Source organism: Labrus bergylta, chromosome 10 (assembly GCF_963930695.1).
Source record: "Labrus bergylta chromosome 10, fLabBer1.1, whole genome shotgun sequence".
NCBI lineage: Eukaryota > Metazoa > Chordata > Actinopteri > Labriformes > Labridae > Labrus > Labrus bergylta.
Window position 1 is genome coordinate 19,625,606 of NC_089204.1, and position 20,483 is coordinate 19,646,088.

A 20,483-nucleotide genomic window follows, 5' to 3' on the forward strand; every position below is an offset into this window, starting at 1 on the left:
AAAAGACAATATCCTCAAACTAAAATCCATTTCTGCAATTTCCTGCCAATGCAGAATCGTAAAAATACACAATGTTGAGCAACGAACCCAGTATAATTATACAAAGTAACACCAGTGACAGCTCAGGCAGATTTTGACTGCAACGTTAGCTCTGGGAAAACCTTTTTTCTTCTTCTTCTGTGGTTTCCAGAAAAAGTCTTATTTTGGAACTGTCTGCTTGTGACAAATAGAATGATTTATGGTTACACTTTTCATGCCATATATGAATAACAGGCAATTATTTTATTATAGAATGAAACCTTAGAGGACTCAACAAGCCTTGATATCAACAAAATCGAAAAAAAAAAAATCTCTCATCAACTGTTAGTGTTGTTATATTTGGCACTTCACTGACGGTAAACCACAAAACACCAAATGCTATCCATCACAAGCAAACTTTTGAAGATCATCAACTTCTGAAAGTTTTGAATAGAGTGATGGTAGGAGGGGAAAAATACTTTTTAATTAAATTAACGTGTTTAGTACATAAAGTGACATGTTTTTTGGGCTGTCAGTCAGAGGTGTTACTTCACTGTGCACTTATTTCCATATGTGAAGTTCTTCCACTTGAAAGAGTGAACTCAAGTAAATGTGCATTAGACACCAAAACAAACAGTCAAGCCACAAACCATACTGGTATGTGTGCTGTTTGGCGACAGAATCAGACTTGTGTTGGTCTGTCTATCTGCTGCAGCCCTTTCACATAGTCAACACGTTTTTCCTTACACTGGATCTGATCGACTTTACTTTTCATGTCATCCAAAGGAAATGATAGTCTAGAAAGTGCTGTGTTTGGGTCACTCTGCTCCTCTTGAACGCTCTCATGTGGTTTTAAAAAATGAAGAAAAAGAGACTATAAGGAGCTTTGCCAAGTGAAATGACCGCATTGTGTTGTATAACATTAGCATAAATAGAATTATGGAGCTGTCATCGCTACTTTCCAATATGCCTCTATTATGGCTCTGAAGGGCTCCGTGTATACAGTAAATACATATTCATCAACCTTCACTGATAGGAAATCAGTGAAGCCCCCCCCCCCCCCCCCTCCACCCCAACAGTGGATACGGTTCAGGCCCCGTTCGAAGGCAGGTCAGTAAATAATTGAACATGAAAAACGGGCATGTTTTCCACATTTCAGCAAGAATACAGTTTTAAGATGCTGTGAAATTCCTGAGAAATGCTTTTTGGCACAACTACACAGGAGAGGCCTGGTCCTTTGGCTGCCAGAGGCATATTAATAATGTTGATCATGGGAATGAGACGGAGGCTCGAGACAAGCTGCAGTTATGAACTAATGTGTCATAACTGAGGATCAAAAGTCTTCTAACCTCTCCACTCACCCTGAGACTTCAAGCCCTCGCTCTCTCTCTCTCTCTCTCACTCTCTCACTCTCTCTCTCCCTCTCCCTCTCCCTCTCTCTCCCCCTGATGGCCCGAGGCTGTGTTATTGAGTCAAGGAGCCAAATTGTTTCTCTTTTGTATTGCGAGACTCCATCCTGTCTGTGGGTCTCCAGCCCCCTAAACCACAGTTGGCAGCACAGTCAGCCTGTCTTGAGGAATGCAAGGGGCTTCTAATGGTTACACCCTCGCTCACTGCGCTAGGAACCAGATCACACAGTGCTCTCCCTCACTCTCTTTTCCGTCTCACACACACAAACATACCCACAAACAAACATTTTTACCCGTACAAATGTGCACATACTGTACTGCTACACACATAGAGACAGAAACACACATACACACAGGCCAAGGGACAGAGTCACTCAGTCTATGCTCTTGCGGATTATAGCCACTCCTGTTCTTTGAACAATAAGCCTCCGCCATTTAAGGGGTCACAGTGATAGTGGGACACCGCTCCCTCCCCTATAATATCACAAGCCATAATCTGGGCCCAGACTGGATGTCTGAAGTTCAGACTTCTTTTAGCTGACAGTAGCTAAATGTCATAGAGGTCAGTCGGAGCCAGAGTCCCTCCTACGAACTGCAAATAATCACCTTGTACTTCTATTTTTTGTATCTACTACAAGGCCTTGTGATGTATAAACATATTTGACATGTTTATTACATGATGCAATATGTCATTTGGACACTTTCCTCTGGCAGCTCAATGTACAAATAATCTCATAAATGTTGTTCCATTGAAAATTGAGTGACATAAATAGTGATTAAGCCCTGGCTGGCTCTGTTTAGCCCTGCATTCGAAACCTGGCTAATGAATACCACTTGGCTACAGTTTGAATTCTGGCATCAAAAATATCATCCTGCTTTTTTTTCCCTTTTGCATTTGATATTCCACATGGGACTGCATTTCTCATGCTAACAACCAGTGCAACATGCCCTAGCAATTCAAAGATCACACGCTTATGCCTACTTGTCCCCAATTACACCAAACACTGCTGGGCTTCACTGCTGCCCTTTGAAAAGGATCTGCTTTGTATTAAATATATTTACACTTGAAAACATCTCGAGAGAAGGCGAAGGAGAGCTTGCCCTCGTCGAAAGAAGGAAGCGGTGTGTAGAATACTAATCGGGCCCTCAGTGCGTTTGATGCTGCCGTTTGAAGTTTTCCAAGGATCCATGCCGAAGCTGTACCCCAGAGAGAAAGATGGAGAGAAACAGAAGGAGAGAGCAGACGGCTGAGACTCTTTGGGGGTCCACGGGCTGAGAGAGAGTTTACATTTTCTTCCTGGGGATGGTTTTATTGTTTGGCCCATCTGCGTCAGACACATTAACATCTATTGTCTTTGCCTCTTGTGAAATGAAGGGGCATTTCAGGCCTTTTTTTTCTTCTACCACCTTGTATAAAACTGTGGTTCAGAGCCTGACAGCAGGATAACAGTCAGGAATGTAGTCTGGCTGAAGGCAGCGCTTCAGCATTTATGAAACTCATAGAGTGTAGATTGGCATACGGTTGAGCTTACACCCCTGCATGTCAGTGTAGTTGTTTAAGATCCTCTGGTTGAGGTTCAAGGTTCATTATTGACTTCGAATACAGCAAGTGAAGAAATGTCACCTCACTGTCCAATAATTATGTCTTCTGGTTATGTTGATCATATCACAGGACCAGCAGCCGATATTTCTGCTGCTTTATAGAATAAAACTGTCTTACTTTTTTAAGGGTTTTTTAAGTGAAGGTTATTATATTATACAAAGAATGGATAAATGGGAAAAAACAATCAGAAGTCCGTGGCACACTGAAAATAACTTTACTATATTTTTATGGTACGTGAATAACGTGTTTCACCTGTAGCCTCTAGCTAATGGATAAATGGGATCAATTTTTTGCCTATTGGCATACCTTCCAATCAAAACAAGCATCCTGCATACCTGGGCTTTAAAGGAGCAATATTTAATTCTGACACCTAGTGTTTAAAATGGGTACTGCAGTCCAAATTCAAAACAATAAAGAGAGCTGTCCCCTCTGGCCCGCTTCCTCCCTAGAGTCGATGTGCATGCAAGTTGTCATGTCGTGGACACTGAAGCTTCAGTGTTTATCCAGCTCCCCCTCCATCCTTAAACCTCTCTGCATTCTAATGCTCGGCCGTGCAGTAAAACCGCTTACCTCAAAACACAACAAAAAACATTCCACAAAATCGAAACTTAGAAGGAGGAAATACTGGCTACTGCAATGTTGACAGATAAGCTAGCACTTCAACATAACGTGTCCTTAAAGTCTGATGATTTGGTAAGGTCATTTTATGATTCAGATGTCTTACATATTGGACTTTTAAGCAAGGCTGGTTGATCCAACACAATCTCTTGATATTTTTAAAGAGCTGCAACAAGGGATGTTACGGCAGAACACAAAAAATGTAATTCCTCTTCCATCTGTAGCCATCTTGTCATTATCTCACCCCTTTAAATGGAGAAACCCAGTCTATTTCACGTTTATTTTTAGTGGTTTGACACCAGGACTAAATTGATTCACATCCCTTTTCCATAATTTACACTGTGATTTGCTTTAACATGAAACTGCTGCAATTTAGAGAAGCACATTGTACTTCCAATCTATACAAGTACAAAAGAAACACTCACAAGAATGTGTTTGAACACCACACGAGTATGTTCACAACATCTGGTCGGAGAAGCATAATTCCCGTTTATGCCAATGTGTTTGGCATCAGGGCCTTGGATTCTAACCGTTCCTGATGTTTTTATGATCAAACTATGCACACGCCGCATTTTAGTCAGCTTTTCTGACACTTAGTTTAGCTTTGATTTCAGTAAAAAAACAAAGCTCTGACAACTGAGACTCCATATAAACATCCATTCATTCATATTTAAACATTAGAAAAGGTTTCTTGTTACTTTACATATCAACTGCATGTATACAATTCATTTCAATCGTGATCTAATCTACATTTTCTTTCATCAGAGAGCTCAAGCTGATGAGATGGACGGCATTAACAAGCATATTAAATCATCTAAAGGCAAGGAGGATGCCAAACCTCTCGACAAGCCTGAACAGTAAGAGACCTGCTGTCTGAACCAAAATAACTGCATTGAGAGCTGTTTTTTTATACTGATGTTTTTAATGACAGATTTCTTTCTCTGTCAGGTTTCTATTCCAGCTATCCCAAATCCCCAACTTCTCTGAGAGAGTGTTCTGCATCCTGTTTCAGTCGACTTTCCACGAATGTATCACCTCAATCCTCCGTAAAGTAGAAATCCTTCAGAGAGTCTGCAAGGTGAGCCTCTGGCTTTCCTCTCCCTTCATTTTCTTTTCTGTCAATCTGTTTTATCTTCTCACATCATCCTGATCTCATTGGTTTTCATGCATGTGTGTGTGTGTGTGTGTGTGTGTGTGCGTGCGTGCGTGTGTGTGTGTGTGCGTGTCCTAGAATCTCCAGACTGGCGAGTGTGTACTGCAGGTGCTTGGCCTGGTGCTGGCCTTTGGCAACTTCATGAACGGAGGTAACCGGTCTCGAGGGCAGGCCGACGGCTTCACCTTGGACATTCTGCCAAAACTGAAGGACGTGAAGAGCAGTGTGAGTTGTAAAAGCAAACATCTCTCACTCTATTAGATTTTTCTCAAGCAAACAGGAGAGCGTAACACACAATTATCACAGATATCAGGTACGTAGTTAGGTTGACAACCACTTTCCGATATATGCTATACGTTCACTATATTCAACCATGCAAGCGTAGTTCACAATCAAGTTGAAGTGGTTTGCTCTTTTGACAATGAACCCATTTCTTGTACATGGCTGTCTCCTGTCCTTGCCGCTGGCTGAGTAGAACTTCAGGCCATAGGCTACGACAAAAATAAACTTAAGAGTGGAACAACTGTATAGGAAAGAGTAAAAAAATGTGTTTTTGGCCACCTCTGTCAAACGCTGTAGGACATGTCCCTCATTATTAAATGTCAATAGTGATTGTTATCAGTCACCCATGAAATCAGTTATTTATTTATTCTTTTCAAAATGTGCTCTTTTATTTCTCACTTTATTGCAATGTTTGTTTACAGTTTTCATTCATAACAGTGACTTCAGAATGCATTGCAACATTTGCTTGATATAAAGTGAGGAGCAAAAAACTCTTGATGTTTTAACATTTTTATTTTGGGACATTTGTTCCTTCATTTATAAAGGGCAGTGGATAGAATGTGAAACTAGGGAAAGAGAGAGTGGGGAATGATATGCAGGAAAGTAGCCAAGAGTCGGAGTTGATCCTCAGCCGCCTGCCTCTAGGACTACAGCCTCTTTACATAAGGTTGGCAAACTAAGCGCTTGGCCAAAATGCGCCCCATCAACTCTTAATGTAAATCTCGTGTTTCAGAATTGTCCCATTTGTTTGAGTCTGCAGCTGAGTGTCCAAAAGTTAAAAGAGACATTCAAAGCAGCTGAGCACGAGGATCATAGTAGTGCAGATTTGTGCAGGGGTAGACCATTCTGTTTACTGTACTTATTCAATATCACAACGGGCTCAGCGTGCCCTTGGCACTGCCATATAAGGACACAGTGGTTTGTGTTTTTGTGGTGGTGGGCCGAGTAAGGTATCCATAAAGAACATCAAACTTTCCACCAACTCTTGAGTTATGACAGCTGGCCCAGCAAAGTTATGTTTTGTTGTATTGCTCTTCCAATGTCAAGATTTATGCCCAACCTCTGTGACCGCTGTGTCTATTCTTGTTTGCCTCGCACAAATTAAAACGTCCTGCTTCAACATGATTAAATTAATAAATAAAGGGAATTTGGTTTATTTATTTGGATCCTTCTCTTTTCTTTCAGGATAACTCCCAGAGTCTTTTGTCCTACATCGTTGCTTACTATCTAAGGCACTTTGATGAGGTATGTTTTGGTCTCTGTTTATTTGAATCACTTTTCTGTTTGAGCCTGATTTGCTTAGAAATCCTTCCAGAGCTTTCTTTTCATCTCCTCTCTTGCCAGAGGATACCATGGCTTATCCTTTATCAAATTATTTATTTTCCTTTTTCCTCATTTTCAGCAGGAACAAATCTCTCTCTCCTTCTCTGGCTCTCTTTTAATTCCCCTTTCTGTCTTTCACTCTTCATCTCCCACTCTGCTTTGGTGCTTTGGTCTGGGTTCATTCAAACCTGCAGTCTGTCCATTGGCACAGCATCCAAAGGAGCGCTAGTGTAAATAATTAAGTTCTCCAGATGAGATGAACTCAGTAGTGTGCAGCTTGCCAAAATCAACCTGCAAGACAGGGCTGCAGCACTCATAATGGCCTTGTAGTAACTCTGTTGGAGTGAAACACTGTGTACCTTCAGCAGAAAGCTTAATGGTCATTATCTGCTGTACTTTCAGGCATATCTTCTCTGGGATTTCTGCACTTGAGATATTAAATCTTCACAAATTTTCTTGTTGATGTGGAAACAGTCTTGCGATATCAGTACATAGACATAGAGCGGCAGCCATCATGACAGAGTCTGGTGCTGAACTAGAAATTACCATTAAATGCCGCCACCACTTTAAAATCGTTTGTGTTTCAGCTAGTGGAGAATAATCCAGAGTAGAGGAGAGGGTTATGATAGTTATCATCTCATCTCTTCTCGTCTTGTGAGCTAAGTGTCTTTATCAAACCCCTACTGATAAGTACATGTAGGTCTCTGAAGAAATGTTTTCCTACCTTTCTCAGGGTGCATATACTAGAGAGGCCCTTTCCCATTTGAAGAAAATTGATTTTGACAAAGGTGTGTGTGTGTGTGTGTGTTGTGTGCATGAACGTGTGCTGGGCCTTACCAGGATGCTGGCAGAGAGACGTGTGTGTACCCTCTACCTGAGCCCCAGGACCTTTTTCAGGCCTCCCAGATGAAGTTTGAGGACTTTCAAAGAGATCTGCGCAAGCTGAAGAAAGACCTTAATGGTACGGTCGTCATCCTCATTTCACAATCATCATTTGAACTGCAAACTTACAGCTTACAAGTAGCCAATATTTATCACAGGTGTCATACAATTTTAAAAATTATTATCACATGGAAATGTTTAAAGTAATAAATTATTTGTTACTTAGTGCATATATCTCCTTGCACAATGGAACATCATTTTCCAAACCTGACTAGCTTTGGTCACGTGTGGATTGGAGAAGCGAGTCAACAGAGAGATAGCATCTGTTTGTCGTACAGAAGAGCTAACCAGAAGCAGATGTGACTTGTCAGATGTGGACTCCCATAAGACCTGGCGTGTCTTTACTGTCCTCGTGAAATAGAAATAAAAACATAAAGGGCTAAAAGTCAGTGAACTTCCACTACTGGTTTACATTATTGAAGGTATATCAGCTTCTCATAGAACTGGAAGAGGCTCTTCTTGAGCTCTGAATCGCATCGCACTGAAACAACCCTCCAACGCACAAGTGTTAAACTGACATAAGAAAACCTGTGCATGTCTTCATGAAGGCTATGTGTAAATGTTATAGAAGCTGGCTTTAATAAATATCATTGAAGGATGGGCTGATTTATTTAAAGGTTGACTCACAGTAAGCATAGTTATTGACACTAAAGGAAATAAATGGACGCTGGGCAACTTCCTTTCTCATGTTTCTTTTTCTTAAAAAAAAACATTTTATATGTTAACTTGCACAGCTGAATTAGAGATAAACACCTTTATAATTTTTGTTGGTCTGTGTATTAAAGTAACAGCAAATACGTATAATGACTGTATAAGAGAAATAGACGTATTGCAGTGCAAACATTTATATCAGGGTTTTGTTAAAGTTTTTTGATATTCTTTGAAGTGCCACTAGCAGTTTGCTTATTGTTAAGTACGCATTAGAACCAGATATAGCCTGCTGGAGAGGTTAGCTACATGAGTGTACTCAAAGTTATCATTGTGTGTGTTTTTTATGATGACAGTACATGAAAAAATAATGTTTTATAAAACCATGCACACCTGGGGATCCCTCTTTTGTGTTCAAGCGTTCATTATTTGCCTTCTGAATGATTCATCAGTCCGTTGTTACAGCAGTTCTGCTGCAAACTTTATTATTCAGGCTTTTATATAATGATAAAGCAGCATATTGTTAAAGAAACTTCACAATCACAAATTACCAAGCCAAGGACATGCCATTCAGATTATTCATTGTACTAAAAGTAATGTTAAGTAATCCCTGATAGAAGTCAAAGCACATTACTACATTTAAGGGTTTTATAAGTTGCATTTGGTGTTAAACATGTAGAACAAAACATTCTATAAGATAAGTCAACTTTTGAAAGGCTTTATTACATTTTTGCAAGAGAACCAGTGAATGATTTAATTTGTTATTGCAAATGAAGACATCAGGAGTATGTAGAGTGTGAAAGTTGGATTATGCTTGACATGCCAAACTGATTGGTTGAGTGAAAAGAGTCCTAATGAATGAGCCCGTTGGGAAATATTCCCTTTCATGACTCTGTCTCAAGTCATTCAGCACTCAGAACACATTCCAATGCCTGAAGTGCTACAAGTGGTAAAAAAAAAAACCGACTGTGTATTTTTTTTTGCAAACATATGTGTGCACACGCATGAGTACATGTACATGTGTGTTTACGCGAGTTTGTGTGCTTGCAGCTCAATCGACAATTCCCCAAACCTGGTCTGTTCTCTATCAAATTTTATGTATCTTTGCTGCTAAACCAATCAGGTGCCTGATCCGTGTTGCCAAATATTGTTTTTCCTAGCCCATAATGGTTCTTTAGGCTGTTCGTTATTTGCAATTCATAAAAATGGAGTTGCTCACAAGGGAAACGGATTTGCGTCTGCGTTGACCCCGGTGGCAGTGGCACATGCTGGCTGTGCATAAATACATCATCACATGCTGTACCTGCAGACCTCTTCATTACCTAGCCGAGCCAGTTGAGTGCTCTAACAGATCTGGGCTTCGATGACAGTTCCCAGCGGGGGGTTCCGATAGGTAGGCGGCGCAGAAATGGCCTTGGCTGGCCCGAAGGACATCAGCAAGCAGCGCAGAGGAGAGAGCTCACTGTGTACTTTTTTGGTTGAGGCAACATATGGTCTATGAATTACCACTTACCCAGTCACGACCTCCACTTTCCTTTAAGCGTCTCATGGCCTCTCTAACTCACAAGGCTTTGAGCCGAGTTTGTGTATACGTTATGGTCGCAGATAGAGCATGACGATACATTTCTCCTGGGATCAGAGCACAGGCCTTCCTGGCTCTTATGGGGATGCCTTATTAGTCATTATGGGTCATTATGTCTTTGCCAACACTTACTCAGCAGAAATTCAGCAGAGATTTATAAATGCAAGCTCAACCAGGGCAAAGTGCACGTTAGAGTTTGTCATTTCAGCATAAATGTTTGATTGAAAGTTATTTTTCCTAAATACTTCAACATGACATTCTTTTGTTGTTTCAGCGTGCTCAAGTGAGACGGAGAAAGTTTGCCAGTCATCCTCTGAAGAGGACCGGCAGCCCTTTAAGGACAAGATGGACGAATTTCTAAGCAAAGGTGAGCCCGACTTCCAAAACTTACAGAAACTGATTTTAGATGAAAGCAATCTGCCCCATTAAGGCCAGACTCCTGCAGGATCAGTCCAATTTATTACCTGATTTATCCATCCGGTACACGGGGAAAGGAATCCAGTGTTGGCCCTTGGACTGTACCATGTTCAGTCCAGATTGTCTGTTAATGTGAGGGTTTAACAGACCCAACCTGTAACCGCCCAAATGAGTGCAAGAATCATCTGAACTTTCCTGATAAAATCTGAAACGTTTTATATTAAAGATTTGAAATCTGGAAGATTACATCGGTGGGATGATGATAGCCAATGAGAAACGGTGATGACATCTCCTTTTTTCACTTGATAAGATTTTAAAACTCCAGTAGTCTGAGCCTAGGCCTAAGGGATAAGTCTTGGGATATTCTGTTTATTTCTTCTAGTAAAAAAAAAATTCCCATGAAAGACCGAAACAAACAAGAACTGATCCTGACAAGTGTAGCCAAGTCCCTGATATCACTTGTTGCTTTGTGCTTTGAGCTTTCACATTGTCCAAAACATATTAAAAGCACGTCAGTAAGCCAGACTCTTGCATTGGTTGCCATATTACCTCATTACCCTGAACATGAGCAGTGATTCGAGCCCCTTAGACAATGTTCTGCTGCTATGAATACAAAACTGCTGAAAAGAATCCCCAACAAATAAACCATTTAATCTTGTTTCACTTGTATTTGCTCAAAGCTAAATTAACCAGCTTATTTAGTCCTCTTTGTCATAAATGTATATGTTTTCAAGGGCTGACATTTTATTTCTGTTGAGCACCACAGACAGGAGATGGAAATAGGAAAGAATCAATAATCACAGTGATGCATCATTTGCTATTATCACCAGCCTTACCCTTAAATATGGTAAAACTTTACATGGTCAGTCCATTTGCACATATGGTTGGCTCATCTGTGATAGCGTCAGACACAGCGTTAAACTCAAAAGAGATTAATAATTTATCCCTCCAGATTCAAAGGGCATTCAGTGGTGATATACCTTTGGCATATCTTTTCTGCAAATGCATCTGTGGTGTGAGCGTATGTGAAGTAGCTCATCCATCAGAATGATTTAAGTGCTCTTTGTCTGCAGACATTTTCCAAATCTGTTCCATGCTGCTTTCTGCTTGATATACACACAGAGTTCACTCCGTGTCGTTTCCATAGGGACCTCTGTTTATCCAAGGGTGTATTGAATAACTCACAGCTATTGTTTCAAGTACGTCTATCTGCTTTGACGGATTAGACTGCACTTGGTAGCTAGGTCTTTTATCTTGATCTCTACCATATAAAACAGAGTATGTCTTGCTCTGCCTCAAAGGAAGGTTCAGGATGGCCAAAGGTGAACCTGTCACACAGTCTGTTCAATTGGCTGCAGAGAATAGAAGAGATGCCTGAGGGGCTGTAATAAAACGGACTTGTTCTGCACCTGATCCCTTTCACTTAGTGCTCTTGATGTCGTGACATGTTTTTTTTCCCATTTATTTTGCTTTTTTCTGGTCTCAGTGATTTTCCTTTAGTTCCTGTCTCCCTCTATGTTTCAGTTTTCAGCGTGGCACTGTTCTATTTACATGGCTTTTTATTTCTTTGTGTTTGAGGAACGAAAAACACACTACAACAGCACATTGCTTCCTTGATGTCTTCTTTCCTATTACAAAATAAAATAAACCTTCACCATGAGCTGTTTACTAAGAGGGCTGCTAAAACAATGATGATGAATTATCGAAAATGACTACTTCCTCTCCCAGTTGCCATTCAACTATGCTAAAAATCCTTAGCCTTACTAATGCCTGTAAGCACAGTTGTGCTTTGAACTATATGCTAATTTCAGAATGCTATACAATGTTATTATTTTTGCTAGTATTTATAATAAACCAAAATATTGGAGAAAAGCCCTCATGCATTATTATGGACAGTTTTGTCCATTTGGGCAAATGTTTCCTCTTTATCTGGCCATCATTTTTGGCTGTGTTAGTACATATGGCACACATTTATGTAAGAAAGTCTCTCTCTTGACACATTTTGGAATGCAAATTTTATTTCTTTAATAGATCAATTGAACACTGTGAAACATTTTTACCACCCTTTTAAGTCACTAAGGACAAAAATGTCCACTTACAAAAACTGCTATAAAAATATAACAGATTGATATTTTTTTCTACTTTTTTCTGCATACATCTCTTAAACAACTTCAGCCCTGCTCAAAACTACCAAAAATTCAATATTTTTTAGGAATTTAACCCTTTAAATGCCAGTTTGATTACTTGATGTCACTGTTGTTATTTCTGAAGAAAAAAAAACACAAAAATGAGTTATTTTCCATCTAACAAATATTTGGTGTCTGGGCAATTTTTTAGAAATCAGTCTTGGATATGTCAAAGATTATCCAAAAGATTGACTTTGATGCATTGTTAGTTTTTGTGTAGCATCAGATTTAAAATGTAGTTCCCTGTTTGGATGTTGGAGGGTGAAAATGTCCAATTTACAAAAACTGCTATAAAAATCGAACAGATTAAAAGAAAATTCTACTTTTTTTTTTGCATAAATCTCTTAAACAATTCCAGTCCTGCTCAGAACTATCAAATATTGAATAATTATCAGGATTTTAACCCCCAGAATCATGTAATCAAACTGGCATTTGAAGGGTTAAATTGTGATGGATTAAGCCAAATATACTATGTACCAGAACTTGTTTCTTTGCTTCAACCAACCTTGTGATGTTAAATGAGCAACATTCAGTTAGATTTTGAAAAAAAAGGCCTGCTGAACTTTTTGACCTTATTAAGTTGTGGAAGTGTAGGAATAAAAAACTACTTGATAGGGATACTAAAAAACGCATATTTAGATATGTAGCTATACTATCACATATACTTCTGTAAATAACTCAACATGTACTATTTCTTTCTGATGGGAATCAAAACCAGGTTTCATGGATGAAAAGTTTGTTTATTTCGATTAACTCTTTCCTGTGTCTGTAGATCAATCCTTTGCCGCAACCACCCACCAGCTCCCAAAGCAGACTTCTGCAGTCAAATTAATTTTTCACCTGGACTGAACACCACAGAGGGTCACCTTTAGCACCATTATTCAACGCGTGTGCTACTTACCAAGTTGTTGTGGTTGGGACAAAAAATTGATTCGGCGATATATGCTGATCCTGACTCGTGTGATACAATTATTACATCGCTGGTGCCAAATATGGATATTTTCATGAAATGAAAACTAAAACGCACTCTACAAAGATTTCCCTGCTAATTGGACTCACCACGCCTCTAATTAATGACTTGCAGTAGTGCTCATGACATAAACAATGGTGACATGAACAGAAGTGAATTGGCCAAAGAACTTGATTAAAAGAATGACTTTGTGATAATGTCTTACAGAAGTTTAAGGATGAAGCATGATGAGAGGTAAAACTAACACTAAAATAAATACATGAATCCTAAACTCTACCTTTTTAGAGGCATTTTGTATTCTGTAATCAGAAATCCTGACGTAATATTTGATGAGTGTCTTGTAGTCTATCATACGTTGCAGAATCGCTGTATTGGGATCTTATTATTTTACCCTCCAATTTCCACCCTTAGTATTTTAAAGAAATGTGAGGCGACTGTCTAGTCTGATCCACTTTACTATCCCTTTAGTACCATAATACTTGCATGGTTTTGAATCTCCTGGAGACACATGGGAGCAGACTAAAGACAGATATGAAACTTTAAACTCTAAAGCAGGCAAACAGCTACTTGTACATTTTTGTTCCACATATACTTAGTAGGCAAAATCTAATAAAAATGGAGTCCTGTTTATCCATCATGACCGCCATATGTCATACATCCATGCTGTTCTCTGCACAACCTGACATCTACAGTACAACAGTATTGGACTATTGTGGTTCACATCAAAGGTGTGAGACTTAGTTTTAACATAAAAAGTCAAATATCATTCTTTATGTAGTATTGGTTCTGACCCTGGCTACATCCAGTTGACTGTGACCAATCGTTCTGATGGAGCCAGCTCGCAGTCACCGGCCTCTCTTCCAACTGCTTTTGTATTCAGATGAGAGTATAATATATAGCATATGTTCTTCCGCGGTAATGCTCACTGTCCATTTTAAAGGAAGTCTGCAGATGAAAGAATCTCTCCCCATTTCCACTTCTCCCCCTCTCGTTTCCCTTTCTCTCTGTGTTTGAGAGAAATATGGGAGCTCTCTCTTTGATGCAAATGACAAGGTTTTTCCCTCAGAGAGCAGAATGTAAGCGCCGTAACACGGACATGTGACTCACAAGGCTCCAGACGGGATTCTTGGGGTTCCTCCGCTGCGGCAGTGAAAAAAAGAACAACAGCCAAATGTCTTATTTTTGTTATTTCTGTAATTTCGAAAAGGCCTGGGGTTAAACTGTTTCTGGCTCCACAGTTTAAACCGCTTTTGTTTATTTTCTGACCATGAAACTAACCACAGAATAACAGTGGGAGCGGACTTGTTGGAGCTCGGCTGTTTGGTCTAGCTTGATTTTCCCCGCTCGCTTCACAAATTCTCATGCATGCAGGCCTTTGATGGAGTCACTGAGACTAGAAAGAGAGCAGTGGCCATGTGATAATCTGTTTCTGATGGACATGAAGATTAGTCTGACTGAAGTCAATCTCTCCCTCTGCTGTCTACCAGCAACAACTCTGCTGCCCAGAACATTACGACATGTTTGAAGATAAAGTTACAATGAACATTTTTCAGTATAAAGACCGTTGTCATGGCAAAAATGCAAATTAAAAAGAAAGTTTTGATTTGACCACATTAAATACATAATGCCATTACAAAACTTGGACCTTAAAAAATAGCATCCTCCTTTTTATTGTTGTTGGTACAATGGGTAAAACTTAAGCAATCCTGTCCAATCATGCCACACCTTTCTCATATCTGTTTGTTCATATGATTTTAGTAAATAACTCTGTGTTGTGTTCTAGTCTAGTTAACCAAGTGTTCTTTATAATTATCAGAATGTTTTGTTTTTAAGTTGTGTCCTACCAAACGGAAGATAAAATGAGCTCTAATCTAAATCTTATATAGTAAATCAAATGTTAAAGTTGTGTGTAATATTGCATTTGGTCCTTTTACAAATGTATTTACTTAAAGCTGCACTATGGAGTTTTGGTAGAGAAATGTGAATGTTGGATAAATTTATAGATTTTGTTGTATATGTTCATAACTTTATACACAAAATGTCCTCAGAGGAAAATTTGGTCCCTGGAGCACTGTTTGAAGATAAGATGCTTCGTGAGAAGTTATGGTGGGGGGCCATCAACAGTGAAACTGTAACTCTCCTGGTAGCCTTTTAGCTCCAAATAGTCTTCCAGGGACCCTTCCTTTGATTAAAGTCTGTGTATTTAGTTCAGAAAATATAGCATAGAATTTGTTTAACTTCTCCAATTTTTCAAATTTCCCAACCAAATCTATAGTGCAACTTTAATACATCTTTCAGTATACTGTATAATAAAGTCATGACACATCTAAACATGTACTTAAAGGGGGAAAAAATGAATGGTGTCTGCTATAAAGATGCTAACCAAGCCCTATGTTGTTATTAATTTTCATTTATTGATGAACAATAAGGAGACAGAAACATGATTGGGGCCTATTACAGTGTCAAATGCTGGCCTCAGATCTTTCTGAGATCTTTAGGATGTGGCTCTGGTTTGGATAAAGCAACCAGATATCCCCAGGCTGAGAGAAGAACACAGATCTGTGCCAGGAAAGAGTCTCCGTCCCATCTTCTGTCCCATCTGTCTTGGAAAGCGATGAGGAGGCCACGGGTCATTTCTGAGCGTTTGACAGTTTAAGGCAGCAAATAATTGACCTCGAGAGGACAGAGAATTTAATGTGGTACTTTTTGTCAGTCACAGCAGCACAGTGAGGATTTAAACAGCTGGTTTAGGTCTACTGCCACTCTGTCACATTGGAAAATGGACTTATAATCAGCGCCGTGGATGTGAAATTTGATAAGTAGTAACCTGCGGTATTTTCCTGACTGAGGCTGTCACATTTCACTGCTGTTCTCTTATATCATCATTTAGGAAACAGTCAAAAACATCCTGATAGCCCACAGAGATAAATGTTGTGGCCTGCTGGAAATATCTCCTAATGTGTACCACGAAGTCCTACCCCGGTTTTCTCTCTCTCTTTTTCTCTCACACCTCTTACACACACACAGAAAGTCATCCATCTCCATTTGATGTAACCCCTGCACAAAGAAGCACTTGTCCCCACGATCTGCAATCCTCATTTGTTGTTGTGCAACTGCTGGACAATCCGACACTTAATAACCTGGTGGCACAGCTCTGACCTTCCACATGACCGTTGATTGAATTAATGGTGACATGTGGAATCCCTCCTTTTATACATTGTAGGTGAAAGGTGTATTTTCTGATGTCACGGGGAAATCCAGTTTCTGTCCTAATCCTAATCTAATCTTGTATTAACTTGTGCACTGCTCTTTCCATTGTAAACAAAATGTGTTTTCTTTCACAGCTAAAACGGAGCTGGAAACACAAGAGGAGCAGCTGGCAGACACTCATAAGATGTAAGGACTTTTTTTTGTGTCTTTTGAAACCTTTACTTGTAGCTTCTTTAACTTCAAAAAAAGATATGCAGACACTTTGTTTCTACTTCATTAGATATGTGCTTAAACCATCTGTTTCTTCCCATTGGTGATCCCAAAAACTTCACTTGAGCAGGGTCCAGAATTAACACCTACCAAGTGCCAAATGCAAACAGATTTTCCATTAGGTAAATCTTTGAGGGCTATGCAAGACTTGGCGGGTAAAAGTTTGTACCAAAATAGTCATTTAATTTTAAAATGCACGTCAGAGCTCCTCGCGGGAATGCTGGCACACACAAACATACACCTATTAACATACACACACAGGAATGCACACAGGAATGCATGCTACCACGCGCCACAGTTTACTTCATGGGACATTAGTTAACTTGCTTCGAGCAGTCTGCTACGAGCTAGTGTTAACGTTGGGGTAACCAAATACATATTACTTTTGACTGTAAGTGTATCTTAATGAAATGTAACAAATACAAATGTGACTCAAAAAGGAATTGTAATATTTTGGTATGAAAAAAATGATGCTTCGCGAGTGGATTTGAATTAAAAAAAAAGTATATATATATATAAATAATAATTATTGTACCTGGTTTATGCATCGCCTGGTGTACTTTCCAATACCATATACAGCATTTCTCAGTCATTATTTCCTTTTCTGCTGCACAGTTTTGAATATGAACACAACACATTTGAAGATGCAATCGGATACAGTATGAAGCGATATATCCTTGTTGCAGTTGTGAAATATAATCTGGCATGCTTTGTCAATATTTTGGAGTCCTGGTTCCTTCAGTTACATGGAGGGTGCAGACCATGATGCCAGGCCTGCAGCAGATGGGAGGCCCCCCCTGTACGGTGTCTGGTTGTTTATCTAAGTGGAGCGAGAGTAGACAGCACTGGCTCCAGGCTTCTGTTACTGCTGGCCAGGAATGCGTTCCTATAGCACACTCCAAACAAAGAGACCCCAACCTGTCCGTCGTATTGATCCACTGCAAACGGCCAACACATTCAACACTTTAGCATATGTCATCTCCTGCCTTATTCATTCATCATTTGGCTAGATTTGTCTTCGTCTCGCTGTCAGACATATTTTTTCCTTCCTCTCTTTCCTTGATCGTTGCCATGTACATACATATGATCTCATGTATGTACATGTAAAAGTACACACGCTTCTTTAGAGGCTTTTACACCCAAGAAAAATGAGTGACAAAGCCAAGCACTGCACAGGAGATGCTTAAGAGTTGATTTTAGTCCTCAAAGTTAATCTGTAAGAAAAACCTGGATGACCATGCTGCTTTAGTGGAAGTAATTCCACTTTGCGTTCTCTCCGAAATGCACAGTCATCACTGGTTTGTGTTTTTTAGATGTTTCTCTACCATTAAATCGCTGTTATTCCAAGATTAACTTCATATTTTGCATATTTGCTCAACACATTCAGGTTTCACAACAGTCTGTGAGGGTTTCTGTAAGCTCGTGTTGTAATAGTTTGGTCTTGAAGAAATGTTTTTGTTCTCTGTCCTCAGCTTCTTGGAGTTGAGCGTGTCATTCTCCGTTAAACCAAAGGCTGGAGAGAAGGAGGTCTCTCCCAACACTCTGTTCTCTGTTTGGCATGAGTTTTCCACTGATTTTAAAGACCATTGGAAGAAGCAGAATAAGCTGATGTTAAAGGAACGGTGAGACAATTCCTATTTCAGAATGTGACACCTTCCTACACCTAAAGCTATTGTGTTAAAACCAAATCCTAATGAGACATTAGGCACTTTACTGCTCTCTCTAATGTCTTTGAGAAGGATGCAACACTCTCCAATGCAGTTTTCCAAAGTTGGGCCAACAAGAGATGATTTAAAATGATTTAAAAATGCATATTTGACTCATTATTGTAAATATAGATACAAAAAATGTTTAATTTCAAATTTAACTACATCATTAAGTGAAATGAAAATGAAATGAATGTGTGACAATACTTAAAATGCAAGTTTGCACAAGACAGCAACTTTTTAGGTGTCTACTGATCTTAAAAGATGAACACAAATGTTTCTATTAATCAAGTGTTTTATGTCCACTTAGTGCTAAAGTCTAAACTTCAATTAAACAATCTTTATTTGTATAGCGCCAATACATAACCAATGTTATCTCAAGACACTTTACAAAGTGCAGGTAAAAGACCTCACTCATTGTTATGTTATAAAGACTCAACGTTAATCCAACATGAGCAATAAGTAACATTTAGCAAAGTTACAGTAGCAAGACAAAACGTCCTTTTCAGAGGAAGAAATTTGGGGCAAAACCAGACTCAGGATGAACCAGCCATCTGCAGAACTACGCTGGGCTTGAAAAATGGGATGGAGGGAGATGCAGGAAGTAGGAAATAGTTGTATTCTTCCAGCCTTTCTTAAAATAAATTAAAATAAAATAATTTTACACTGTTTATCATTTTTAGACTGTTATATTATTTTGTGTTACCAGTGTTCAGATAGGCCTATCAGTATGTGGTGGTGTGTTACATTATATGCCTTAACTTCCTCTAAGGTCAGTGGAGGTCCGCAGACACTGGCACCTTTTTTTTTTTTTTTAAAGCTAAATCCGTTTATTTTAGAAATAGGACAGTGAATAGAGGCAGAAGTCGGGGAGAAAGAGAGAGAGTGTGGAATGACGTTCGGGAAAGGAGCCACAGGTCGGAATCGAAACCAGGCCGCCAGCTTGGAGGACTATAGCTCGCACTGACCACTAGGCCACCAGAGCCCCTCTGGCACCTTCATTTTGGGGGTCGCGAGCTGGGAACCCCTGCTCTTCAGTATCATTACTGATATACCAATGTTCCTATCTTTCAAATGTTCCCCAAGTGCAAGTAACCAACCATTAATAAATTGCAGTCCATCTCGTGTTCACTGAAGATCCTATCATATTCATTCAGATTCATGAAGGGAAAAGAGGTTAAATGACCCAAATCTGTGTCCTCACCCCAGTAATGAAAAGAACACATGCAGCATCCAGTTAGCTTCCAGTGGTTTGATGAATTTAAAGATACTGCTGCATATGTCAACAAAAAGCAAATTGGTCCATTATGCCAAATGAAGATCGAATTGTGATATGTATTTGAGGGAGAAGCAAAATGTCACAAACCTTGCTTGTTCAGTAGGAAAACATTAAAACAATTTGAAAGCATTAACTCTTTGCCCTGTGCCACCGGCTATCATCGCAATTCTCTCTCTGCTGCTTTTCCTTTTTAGACTCCCGTGGAGCTATAAATATTCATCCTCACATGCGCTGTTACACACACACACACACACACACACACACACACACACACACACACACACACACACACACACACACACACACACACACACACACACACAGCACCCTGGTATAATACTGTGTTCACTTGAAACTAACCTGCTGATCTTTTGTCTCTGTAAAGTACAAATCAGTAATGATGCCAGTTGCCTGCTTCATGTAAACTACGAGTGAATCATTTCCGAGCAGAGCTTATACAAGATCTGCAAGATCAGATTTTTTAAGATCATGGTGTGAAAAAACCCATAACCAAAGTCTGGCGGGGTTAAGTAGGAATCTTCCTACTTTTCTGGTGAAGTAATGAATTTTAGCCCTTGAATTAAGATGAATGTGTCTTTATTGGATGACTGATGGTTATTTCTGGTTCTTTTTCAGGGTCAAAATGGCTGAAGAGTCCTTCAAACAGGCCAAGGAGAAGGCCTCCTACAATGTGAAACCCAAACATGCAACTGGAATAGTACGTCCCTTCCCTTCTTTTCTCTATACGGTCTCGTGGCTTCAATTTGCTCATTCAGCTCGTCTTTTCTCCCCCTTGGAGTAAATCGTCTCCTCCCCGAGCAGCCTCTGTTCCTTAACAAACACTCTTTAGGGTGATAAAGGAAACAA

The 20,483-nt window shown here is 39.6% G+C and overlaps 1 protein-coding gene across 1 annotated transcript in view; it reads left to right on the forward strand.

Moving 5' to 3' along the window:
* The window catches only part of fmn2a (formin 2a), a 43,695-nt gene that overhangs the window by 21,575 nt on the left and 1,637 nt on the right, over positions 1-20,483 (forward strand). The window contains exons 8-16 of the mRNA XM_029278319.2: positions 4,414-4,505; positions 4,597-4,726; positions 4,880-5,026; positions 6,269-6,328; positions 7,247-7,367; positions 9,853-9,945; positions 16,496-16,547; positions 18,104-18,253; positions 20,253-20,334. Coding sequence (XP_029134152.2) covers positions 4,414-4,505; positions 4,597-4,726; positions 4,880-5,026; positions 6,269-6,328; positions 7,247-7,367; positions 9,853-9,945; positions 16,496-16,547; positions 18,104-18,253; positions 20,253-20,334 — 927 coding nt within the window. The remainder of the gene's footprint in view (positions 1-4,413; positions 4,506-4,596; positions 4,727-4,879; positions 5,027-6,268; positions 6,329-7,246; positions 7,368-9,852; positions 9,946-16,495; positions 16,548-18,103; positions 18,254-20,252; positions 20,335-20,483) is intronic.